General features: G+C 33.2%; 2 protein-coding genes across 2 annotated transcripts; both read right to left on the reverse strand.

Moving 5' to 3' along the window:
* Positions 1-568: 568 nt before the first annotated feature.
* On the reverse strand, positions 569-2,776 carry LOC110691804. Its single transcript, XM_021868762.1, has one exon. The coding sequence runs from the start codon at positions 1,608-1,610 to the stop codon at positions 858-860; it is 753 nt and encodes a 250-aa protein (XP_021724454.1). The 5' UTR covers positions 1,611-2,776; the 3' UTR covers positions 569-857.
* A 6,194-nt stretch (positions 2,777-8,970) lies between these two features.
* LOC110691805 lies at positions 8,971-10,908 on the reverse strand. The gene is made up of 3 exons (XM_021868763.1): positions 10,589-10,908; positions 10,420-10,495; positions 8,971-9,275 (listed from the first exon to the last, which is right to left on the reverse strand). The coding sequence occupies exons 1-3, from the start codon at positions 10,731-10,733 to the stop codon at positions 9,131-9,133; spliced, it is 366 nt and encodes a 121-aa protein (XP_021724455.1). The 5' UTR covers positions 10,734-10,908; the 3' UTR covers positions 8,971-9,130.
* Positions 10,909-12,136: the final 1,228 nt, after the last annotated feature.

Below are 12,136 nucleotides of genomic sequence, written 5' to 3' on the forward strand. Positions count from 1 at the left end.
TCATCTAATGATCTAAATATATCTAATGACAATGTTTATGCCTCTTTCTATGCCAAAAGTAATTAAACAATTGAGTAAATATATTGACTATGTTGGTGCAATAATGTCTCTCTTATGAGTCTTATCCAATTGTTCAAAACAAATTTCATGATCCCAGCTATTCATCATGGCCAAGATCTTGTTCGAAATTAAATGGATTACATATACATTTAAGATCTAATTACCCTTCTCCGTGCCTGTATTTCTTCTTTTTTTCGTGTTTGGCTACTAAATTACCCTGATCTTCTTAAGTTTAATGCGAGCAGGCAGTGAACAAAATGCGCCTTATTATCAGTACATTGTTTTCATATGTCATATGTGTGACCTTTTACAATCTAACCTTAACATTGTTGGAATATACTTGTGATATGTGGATTCATAGAAGTAAGTTAAACTAATCACTGGAATTCGCAACTAAGCGTTGAACAGGAATCTGTCAGCGAAATCAAGGCGAAAACAAACAAAAGATCTGACATATGAATCAAATAACAATATGTTTTTCAAAGATCAAGAATTAGAGTATGCAATATAAAACAGAAATGGCTGTCAGAGTTTTAATTACTTTAATCACAGTAAGATTTAGCAAAAAGAAATATACTTTGTGCTTCAAATGGCATCCGAGGTGAATGCGAAACAAGCACTAAAGTTTAACGATGTAACACAAGCATGCTTCGAAATCTTAATACGCTATACCCCCAACAAGGGGAGGAAAAATCCGTGACCGGATAAAAAATTAAGGGCTAATGAACAAGAAGTACTAGTGAATTAATTCCCAACCGCGATTGGGAGTAAAATTTTTGTGTATGAATTTTTGATGATTATGCTTGAATTTCAAACCTTGAACACTTGATGGATCCCATGCAGAGATCGATTTCGATGAAGTTTTCTTCATTCATCTCGTTTAGCATCTCCATCCAATTTTTCTGTCTGAAATGGGATTTTAATGAGCAGTCTGACCATTTCTGATGCTGAAATCCATACCAGGATGGTTCTTGTGATATCTTTGAGTCAACATAGTGGCCTGTTGGAAGCGCAATTTCTATTAGACTCTCTTCGTCTGAGATTGACCCGTCTGAATAGTTTGTGCTGTGACTCAGATTTTCTCTGAACATAGAATCGTTTTCTGAATCCTCACTCGAAGTTGTGTGATCAACACTTTCACTGTCAGACAGCAGTATTTCTGGTGACCTGTGATTTTCATTCTGCTGTATTTTGTGCTTTGATACTTCCTCTTCTTCCAATCTAGAAACATTTTCCTGTATTGTTTCATGAATTTTACTCTCAGCTGCTTCTTCTTCTTCTTCCAAAGACTCATTCACCGGGCTGACTGTCTGTTGATGACTTGATTCGGAAACAAACTCTTCAATGGAACGCGTACATGACTCTCTCCGTGTTGATTTCTGCTCGTATAGCTTTAAGCGACAAAGAATTACAGGACATAGAATAATAGCTGATGATGTAAGGAAGATAGTAAGAAACCCGAAGCCTAGAGATTGAGAACAGACAAATAAACATCCAAGGGCAGCAAGCCAAGGAAGTGGATTTCTGACTAAACATGAACAAGCTGCCATTTCTTCTTCTTTGAATAGAAGAACACTCAATTGGGTTGATGGTGTTTTGGATCTAAAAATGTGATAAACAAACTGATGTCTGGCTACGACGAAACAACGAAATGTTTAGTCCAAGAACAAACACAGTACTACCAAAAACACTCGAGTTTAAGCTCTTTGGGAGTTGGATAGTTTCTTCAATGATATCAAGTGGAATATGTTCGACACGAAAACGAACATTATATCCGAAAAGAGAAAATCAAAATCAGTATCATATATGAAGAGAGAAAATGAGACCCTTTGAACTCACTATCAGAAAGTACTTAAAGAATAAACTAGGCTATAAATTCAGAGTAAATAACAGAGGATTCTCTCTTGAAAAACCCATAAACTGGTTTTTCAGGTACCTAGTTTTTGTAGCATTTAATAGAGAGATAACTTTGGAGTAAGAGAAACCATGTGAAGTCTTCTGAGCTTACCACATGGCACTTTTCCCTCCAACTTGCATTTTAAATCAACTCTTGACACACCAAAATTAGTAGTTTAGTACTATTACTAATTATGTAAACTAAGCTACTTTCTGTTTTTCTGAGAAATTTCCCTACTTCAAACTTCTGCTGTCACACCGAAACCACCCCCTTTGATCTTCTTTTGCTTGATTAACAATGTTTCTCTGGCTCTTTGGAAGTCCAAGAGCACGAATCCACGAATCGAGCTCTCAGAAGATCTATTCAGCATTTACACTCAAGTTACTCAACTATAGAGGCCAGATGAGCAAATGTAAAAATATGAGCAGGACTAGAAATATCAAATATGGCTAGTTTTGTTAGCTAGTAATATAATGTTTCCTACAAAAGTTACCAATTTTTTGAGCTTGATTAGTGTTGCTTTGTTTACTGAATGGATCTTGTTAAGCTAAATTTGGATCGCTGTAATCTGTAGAGAAGATCAAGAGGGACCAGGAAGGGTGATTTCTTGCAAGATTAGGCCATGCTTGCTTGTATATTTAGTCCTTTAATGATGGCTTTTAAGCATGCTTTAGCATTTGGACCATCAATTTGTCTGCAGGAAAGTTAAACCCCGCTATCTATTGTCTCATACTTAATCATAAAAAAGTGGGGTTATTTAAATTGCTCGTGTAGTTTGTAACTGTTACGATTTTTCTTGGAGTAAATCTTTTGTTTTTTAGAGGGAAGAGTATATCTTCTATGGAGTACATATATGTTGTATTATTATATACTCCATAGAAGATAATTAAAGAAAAGTTTATAGAGATTTTGTCCAACATTAAAATTCTTTTACTACTTCCCAAAATTGTAAAGCGCAAAGTCATACATCACAATCTTTTACTTCCTTTGTTTTTCAATTTGCATTGCAGAGAAATGACATAGCCAATAAGTCTGAGAGAGGGGTGATTTACATATTTCCGCCATAAATTTTTTTACGTGGCTGGCCACACTGTGTGGTCGGGGTTACTTATTCATGGATTACTCGGTCCGTCAGGGTTACTCGGTCAGGGGTTACTCATTCAAGGGTTACTAGATTGGTCAGGGATTACTCTCACATAGTAAACACGCTAACCGACTGAGTAACTCCAGAATAAGTAACCCTTGACTTACTAATTAACCCCTAAATAAGTAACCCTGGCGAAAACGCGCTAACCACCTGAGTAACCCTAGAATAAATAACCCTTGACTGACTGAGTAGCCTCTAAATAGTAACTCTGAATATGTGACCCCGCCCACACGGTGTGGTCAGTCACACAGAAAAAGCACTGTATTTCCGCATATGATAAACTTTAGATATTTAATGTAAGAAAAAAGCGGAAAGTTGGTCACAACTTATTTTGAGGATAAGATAGTAATTTCACACGTAAAACCTTAAAAACGACAAAAGTTATGCACTTATTACACCAAAAGAAAATACTCCATCTATCCTAAAATAATTGACATGTTTGACTTTTTTTCACTACATATACTAACTTTTACCATAGCTATAGTAACATATTTTTAAAAAATTAAAATATTATCGTGAAATATGTTGTTCTAATGCCTAATTAAGTTAAGGAGCTACTTGAATTTCAGTCACATTTAGACCCTGTTCTCGTTACCTTTAAAAAAAAATATTTATTAAAAATAATTTGTGTTTAGTAAAAGTAACTTGGAGGGATTATACATAATACACCATTAAGATTTTTGAGAGATTAGGTGAAAACTTAATCCTCTATTTATATACTTTTTTTTTCCCTTGCAATCTTCTCAAATTAAGCTTGTCAATGTATACATTATTTCAATCACTAATATTTTAAATTACCAATATATAAAAATTCTAGGATATGACATTATGAGAGTATCATGAATTAAGATAAATTTAATTAACAAAAATTCACATGACTATATTTTCCCTAAATTATAGCTTATATTTCCTAAATTATAGCATAAGACAAAGACCAAAGTGTTATAGATACATTAAAAAAAAAAAGTGTTTATTTTTCGAATAAGATAAACCCAAAGTTTCAGCCCATTCAGAACCCGGTTAGGCCATCAAACGACCTATTATTTGGATGTTCATAGTGAATTACTATTTTTTCTAAAATAAAGCTACCGAGGGAGTGTGGTTCAGTGTTGTCAACATATGGGCACCCTTAAGCTTTTGGTTGAGCTGATCATCTATCGTGGTATTAGATCTGATGTTGGGTTGAGTTGTGATTTTGACCAGTATTATGGCCAACTCACTTGTGAGAGTGAGCGATGAGCCCATAAACAAACTCACATGTGAGTGAAAGTATCGTCTCACATTTATACTTAGTATTTAAAAACACAAACCATCATGCCCATCATGTCACATGTAAACTTCATTTTCACCGATACTACATTTCACTTCATTTAACCTTTTTCTTTTTAAAATCCCCTTTCTCATATTAAAAAAAAAAAAAGCTTTAATTCAATACAAGGTATGAATGTTGTTTGGTTCACTTTCCCCCAACTTAATATCTTCTACAATCACATTTAATTTTCACCCCTTCTTCTCCTTTAAAAACTATTCATTTTCCAATAAAACCATATTATAAAAAAAATAAAATAAATTATACTTTGTATTGTATACCTATAAACAACCTGTGCATTGCAGTGGGCATAAGGCTAGTTAAAAAATTGTAAATGTAAAAGTGAATATTGAAATGTGTATCTCACATTAACGAAAAAAAGAAAATTGTGTCCACTTGGCTAAATTGCTACTCTCCTCATTGTAATATGCTTTTGAGGTTAAACCTCTTTGGACTTATAAAGTGGACAACATTTGTAGCGGGTGTGCCTCACACTCGTTTATCATATTCACGACTCAATGCCCCCCCCCCTCAAGTTTCTTTTCATAAAATAAAATTCATTTCAAAATGGATTTCTCTAAACCAAATTAAAAACAACCTTAAAATATTTCTCATAATCCTTTGATGTGCTTGCTTTTAAGCTCAATAACTAATAAGAGCTTGAATTGTTTATTCTTATTGCAAAGTGCATTTTAACGATGTTCATACTTTGTATTAATTAGAGCAAGTTGGTGGTTTTGCTTGGTAAATTCATAAATTAGTTTTGGATACAACCCCAAACCCTTTTTTCTAAAAAGGGTATGTATTGCACATAATGAGGAAAGCATGATCACTTTTGATTTTGCAACTTGCCAAAATTATGCCAGCTAGATCTAAAACACTATGGATCATTCCTGAATTAAGTAAGTTACTGTCAAACATCAAAAATTATTTAGAAGACTTTAATTGCTCTTCATCTTCAAGCTATTGTTAAGACATAGACATTCATCATATACTTGTATATGCTATATGAAAAACTTAGTGCTAATTTAAATTACAACTCAGCACAACTCATGCTAATGTAAAGGCATATAATCAGCACAACTCATGCTAGTTTCTTATGTTACAACAGACGTTCCTTCCAAAATTACATTTTAAATCATGAACAAAATTGGCTTACTATATTACTTAATAACTTCAAAGTTATATACTATATTACACATGTTTAGCATTTTGAACACCTAAGATGTCAACAATCAAAAGCCAAGAAAAGGCCAATAGAATTGTTCATTAACAAACAAGCTATTAATTATGAATGTGAAATAGTTCAAGGCCAGTTTGTCATATATATCATTCCTACGTGATACTTCGTATTAACTAAGCTAGCTACTGCGGCTTGGTTGTACCAAGTAGCCCTAGCAACACGATGGCACAGTATGAGGCCGAGGCTTAACCTGGTTTAAGCCTCACAACTTATTGCCAACCTTATTAACGTCGATTATTACCAAATGGATTTTTAAAAAGAACTGCAGGTTGCTAGGTTTCATACCAAATCAAGTACAGTAGTGAAGGTCTTCCTACAAGAAACAAGTGAGGATCCCATAGCTAACATTGATGAAAACTATGGCAAGACAAATACAGCCACTTGTCGACTGTCTTCAAGGAGCAAATGGTAGCTAAGGTACATGCCGAAAGAGATGCAGCCACTTGTCGAATGTCAACTAGATACGAACGCTAGCTGTAACAATGAAGCAATGCCACATGGAAATCCAGCAATTTAGAGACGTCTTTAGTGTTTGCCCTGAGTTCTAGCTACAAAACGTAGCTTGTGCAAATAAACAAAAGGGTTTTAGCCTTTTAAGTTTGGAAATTTTTCGTTGAAAGTTGCTAACTTTGGTAGATGTAATTAGATCACGTGTGACCATTATTAATATTATGCTAATGTTTTTGGGGAGAGTAATTAGGCTAAGGAATGTCTTAGGGTGTGATTTCCTATTCATTTACTAGGTTGGGGACCATGCCTCTTTTTTGATGAATGTTTCATTGTAATTTGTTGCCTATTAGGACTTGTGACTTTTGATGAAGAGTGGAAGTCTTCCATTTTTTAAATCGATTATCTTGCCTTTTTAAATATACTCCTCATTTTCATATTTATGTTTCGTAATACTTGTTTTGTTTCAGCATAGTTTAATAACACACATTTTAAGGAAGAGATTTAATAATGTAAACAGACGAACAAATCAAAATTATTAATACATATAGCTTTCTTATCATAGAGTTAAAATTATTTTAATAAAATTGTTCATTTACCTTCTTTAAATCACATCCTAAAATTGTGTACTCTGAAACTATGTTGCAAGTAAAACAGAGCGTTTTACAATGTAGCTACTCTTTATATGAAGTAATTTTATAAAGTATAGTTAGTGAGGTGTAAATTTATGCTACTACTCATTATTTGCATTTATATTTACCCTCATTAACTAGAAATACATAATAAATATTAAACCTTCTATTATATTTGATACAATTTAACTTTGTACACTACTATTATATTAACTTTGGGCCTAACTTTTACTCATTTATTCTCAAATATATACTACGAAGTACTTTGTATCATGCAAAATATTGTTAAATAGGTATTTTTTTTAAGTATAAAAACTTAATTTTGAAAGAATTTAAAAGTGGAGGGAGCATGAGGATGAAATTGTACGTACTTTGTACCTGCCCTCAAAGTTTGGTAATTGGCACTCCATATTTTGTCTGTTGCGACGATCTGATGCTGCTTTTGAAGGTTGGACTGCTTCACTAATCACTATACTTTTTAGTAATTTTGTTTTTTTTTTTAAATGGATAGTTTTCGAGGTTACTTTTACGATTTCGCATTTTCTTGTACTACTGTTACCGTTCAAAACAACAATTTAAAAATGTTAATCGTAAGAAATGCAATTTAATCCATATTTCATGGATTTTGTCGTATTCGAGCAAAGTGGCCGGTTGGTACAAATTGATTAAGATATTAATTTGGAAAACTTAGCAAGTTTAAACTAAGGTTGTAATTTCATGGAAATGATATCTTTTGATACAGATTGAATAATGTAAATGCATCCCCTCTATACTCGCTCAAGTATATTAAGTTATTCAGTAAGTGATGTGAATTTTAATTCGAAAATTAAAACACACAAAGATAGTTGAATCAAGCCTAATTCTATACAAGAAATCCACCAAGAATTAAACAAGAAACAAGATTAATTAACTAAGATCCACTTAATTAATCAACCTGAACGAATGTTTTAACTAAAACAAGCAAAATAGCAATTGATCTCCATCAATTAAAACTTAAGTGTTTAAACTCAAAACAATGCATAATAATCTGATTATTTCGTGTGTTTACCCAGCCTATTTATAAGCTAGACTCTCCTAGGAAGATTAGGACAAATCCCTAATTCAATTCTAATCAAACTAGACAACTAAACCGACTTGGAGTTGCAAGCAAGCACACGGTTTTGGTAACTAATCACATAAGATAGAATTTGATTAGTTACCTAACCCAACTAGAACTCTAACAAACCCTTGGATAAGATTTCAACAACCTGAACAAGCTTGCTCACCAAGCAAGACCACACGCCTAAAATCAGTTAACACTAACTAATTAAAGAAACTAATAAAAAGATTAAAGATCCTAATGCTTGAACCAAGAAAAACCCTTTCAAGTGAAAGGTAAAAACTTGTAAGCAAAATCTAAGTAAGAAAATTAAAGAAACTAGCTTAGACTCCAAGAAACGCCACCAAGCAAACCGTAGCTTTGCTTTGATATCCAAGAAAGTGTCCATGCAATGCTTGACTTGAATCAATGTTTAGAGACAAGCTATCTTGATGCATGATAAGCAAATCTTCGAAGTTCTCCATGCTTAGACTTGCATCAGTAAGGTGGATAAATAAGTAAAAAGTAAGACTATATTGATAAAAGATACAAAGTACTTTTTAAGTAAAATGACTCACATAGAAATATAGTCAACATCACATGAATAACCACCATGTCAGAACCTTCTCCTCCTACACCACCACCCACCACCGTTGGAATTCCGGTCACCGGTGGATCCAACCAACTTCGATATAGCCATATAGTCAACATCACATGAATTAAGTGGATAAAACATATATTCCATGTAGCCAAGGTTTTTGTGGACTTTATAAAAAGAATTAAGGGTAGAATCATTGTGTATGGAAAACTCGGATTTTGACATAAAGACATAGGAAAAGTCTTGTATATATTGTTCCAATAACTATATGTGTGTAACAAGTTTATTAAAGGCAGCTCCCATTGTTGCATCCAGTATTTGACTCAGTGCATCGGTGCATACTCTTTGGGCAGACTACATCAACATTCTCAAACGGAAAAACCCAAATTTCACACCTGTATGGCTAATGTGGCTCCATAAACTTCAAGCTCTAACACTATAAAACTGAACACGCATCAAAGTGGAGCATTCGAGACACACATATTACAGATTATACAGCATTACAGCACGCTAGCAATTTGGAATAATCCATATATTAGCGAGTCTAAAGCGTTAGAGATGAAAAGCAAAGCTCGGATTTTGGCATATACACAATACAAAAGGGGTGTGTAAGTATAACATCCAACAGTATGTCATTGTATCTGTATATAGAAGCTCTCAGTGCTAGTTAAACAGCCTGGTATACTACAGTTTTGAACAATATGATACAGTATTTATTTTTATCTAATGGGAGCTTTTATCCATCCATTAGCAAAGGCAATGGCTAGAATGATAAAAGGTGTGGACATGCCGAATATGAAAAAATAAGGAAGAGGAGATGCCATTGGATTTTCGCCTTCTCTTTCTCCTGCCGTTTGCCAATACCTACATTTGTTGTTAACACATGTATTTTTGTTAGCTTGATCGTAATATGATGGTATATATGTCAAGGATACTAGCTATGAAATTCATATACATTTGTATTGTGCCAATGTTAAATGGATTTAGAAGGTTTTCAATCTGGCTCATCACATGCCCAAGTGCATTGGTACATACCTCATGTATGTATAGAAGGTTTTCAATCTTGCTCAAATGTCCAAGTGCATTGGTGCATACTTTGTATGTCATATATGATATCTCACGGACCATTGTCCAACAAGTTTAATTCATTCACGCAACCCTTAATTATATCTTCTCACCACGCTGGCTGCGTTTCATTCATGGTTTGATGAGTATTGAGCATATACTCCCTCTGTCCCAAAATGTTTTTCCCATTTTTATTTTTATGGTTAAACTTTGAAAATCTTGTCCAATAATGCTCATTGATTATACAAAAAATATAGTCATGTGGAATATTGTCAGGTTCATCTCAAAGACCGTGATAATAGAAAAGGAAATAACATTATAGGAAGGAGGGAGTACTTTTATTATTATTTGGATTGAATAGATGGACCATTAATAATTGATCAATAGTTTGTATAGTGTATTTTCTATCTTAACTACATAGGTCTAGTTCCCTTATTCAGTTTTAATCTTAGATTTATAGCTTAATAATCAAAAACTTTGTAGCATATGAGTCTTCTTTGCTTACATATGTTACTTTAAGGAACTGAAATTGCATGTTATTCATGATTATTTGAAAGTTAAAATCTAATATCACAAAGCAAACTACTTAATATCTTTAGCAAAACAATGTAAAGAAGTTGTGAATAATTGCATTACACCAATACAAATAGATCCAGGCCATAATTATCCATATCAATGCTATTGTAGTTTATCAATTGATTAAAGGCTTACATCTGCTTTCATACGAGCTAAATTAATGATTTACAGAGTACAAATGTAATACTCAGTATTCTTTAAGTAATGACATACGAGTAATGTTTAAGACGATCACTATTTATTAATCATACTGTGTACTCTTTTAACAAACATAACATCTTTTTTTCCAAAAATTGAAACATGTAAATAAATGACGATTAATTCTGGACGGAAGGAGTAAATAATTGTAATTGGGTAAGAGACTCACTGTTCTGGTTCTTGCTCTTTGGTGATAAATTTCCTCTTCCCACTCTTCTTTGGTTCTGCTTCTGCATCATCTCCACCTAACAACACAAATTTATCATTTCTTAGATTGTGTTAAACTAAAACAGATGTATTATTTGTAAAGTGGGAAAATTAAACATGAGAAAAAGTACCTAATTTTGCATTAATTCTGAAATGTAAATTGCTGCTAGTTCTTGGTAGATAATGAAAAAGGGGAGCTGAAGTTGAGGGTAATTTCGGTAAGAGACGAATTTTGGTAGTGATATAAGAGGAAGACAAAGCAATTTTGGCTGCCATTTTATGTTAAGTTGCAGAAAGTGTTTCAAGTTATAATTTGAAGGACCATCAGTCCATCAATCTTAAAAAAAAAAAAAAAGGATACAGTACTTGTTACTCAGAGATATGGATATGGTGGGAATCGTATGTGACATATCTGCCTTTCGCCTTGCAAACAATCTTATCTTGCCTATTAATTGCGAAATTCAAAAGCCAAAGAGATTGTCTGGTAAATACTACTTCGTATAGGGTTTTTTTTTTTTTTTTTTGGGTGTTAAAATATTATACTTTTTCATTGTGTTTCTAATGTGGCTTAATATAAGTGTCTGATAAGTGGATGGTTTATTTTACTAAAAAAACAAATTTTTTTTTTCCTTTTGCCAAAATGAAAAACTAGTTAGATGTTATTGATGTGAATCAAATAACCCTCTCTCACAACAACCTTTATAGTTTTATTTAGGTATTCCCTTGGTTTTACCTTACTCTTAAAGTGGGAGTTTTACAATAAGTAAGTTTTTAATAATGTTTTTATTATTGTCTTAGTAATAGTTATAGGGCCTTGGGCTTCCAAAGTTATGCTAATTAGTTAGTATTAGACTATATCTTGGTTCATTAATTAATTATTAGGGCTTTTAATTTAGTTTGCTTGTCGAACAAGCAGTAAAAAACTATTTTTCCTATATTTATTACTCGTATGTCAAATTGTCAATTATTTTGATGTACAGGATTTTTTTATAAATTTAAGTTAAAATTTATGAGCTTTTGCTTAAGAGAATTTTGTTAAGGTGTTGTTAACTAGGGTTTTGGGATTGCTGCTCCTAAGATCAAACTTAGAAGTCGTTGCCTTCTAAGACTATCCTTTAATATTCTACCATTAAAATCACTACAATCCTTCAATCTATAAAAATCCGTCAAAAATACGCAATAGTTACTCTTCTAGAGTTCTTCCACGACAAGAATACACGCATTTACTGATGGGAAATACCGAAGGCCACTAAAATCCATCGGTAAAAATATAATTTACTGATGGTTTTGTAAAGCCATCGATATTTTTAAAAATGCCAATGGTTAGGTTGTCAGTATATTTTTTCCTTTCGTTCATCGGTAAAATTTTTTGTAAAAAAATACGGTAAATATTAAATACCAATGGCTTTTACCGATGGCTATCAGTAAATATTTTACAAAAATATTAAAATAGGGAAATATCCACAAACCCTAGCCGCCCCCTTATTCTCTTTATTCTTTCTTTCTCTCTCTCTCTCTTCTCTCACGCCTCCTCTCTCTCTCCTCCTTCTCCTCCGGGCTTTCCTCTATCCTTTCTTTCTCTCCCCCTCTTCTCTTTCTCTCATACGAGAATAACGGTCATTGGGACCAGTGCAAGGCGGCGCCCGACGGTGTTACGATATCCTTGGTCAAATTAGACC

Source organism: Chenopodium quinoa, unplaced genomic scaffold, assembly GCF_001683475.1.
Source record: "Chenopodium quinoa cultivar QQ74 unplaced genomic scaffold, ASM168347v1, whole genome shotgun sequence".
In the NCBI taxonomy this organism is placed as follows: Eukaryota; Viridiplantae; Streptophyta; class Magnoliopsida; order Caryophyllales; family Amaranthaceae; genus Chenopodium; species Chenopodium quinoa.

Bases quoted from the DNA above. Each gene is read 5' to 3' on its own strand.
- LOC110691804 (XM_021868762.1), bottom strand. From the start codon at position 1,610: ATGGCAGCTTGTTCATGTTTAGTCAGAAATCCACTTCCTTGGCTTGCT.
- LOC110691805 (XM_021868763.1), bottom strand. From the start codon at position 10,733: ATGGCAGCCAAAATTGCTTTGTCTTCCTCTTATATCACTACCAAAATT. The intron at 10,496-10,588 runs GTACTTTTTCTC...TTGTGTTGTTAG, and splicing joins CAGAATTAATGCAAAATTAG to GTGGAGATGATGCAGAAGCA. The intron at 9,276-10,419 runs GTGAGTCTCTTA...CAACAAATGTAG, and splicing joins AAAGAGCAAGAACCAGAACA to GTATTGGCAAACGGCAGGAG.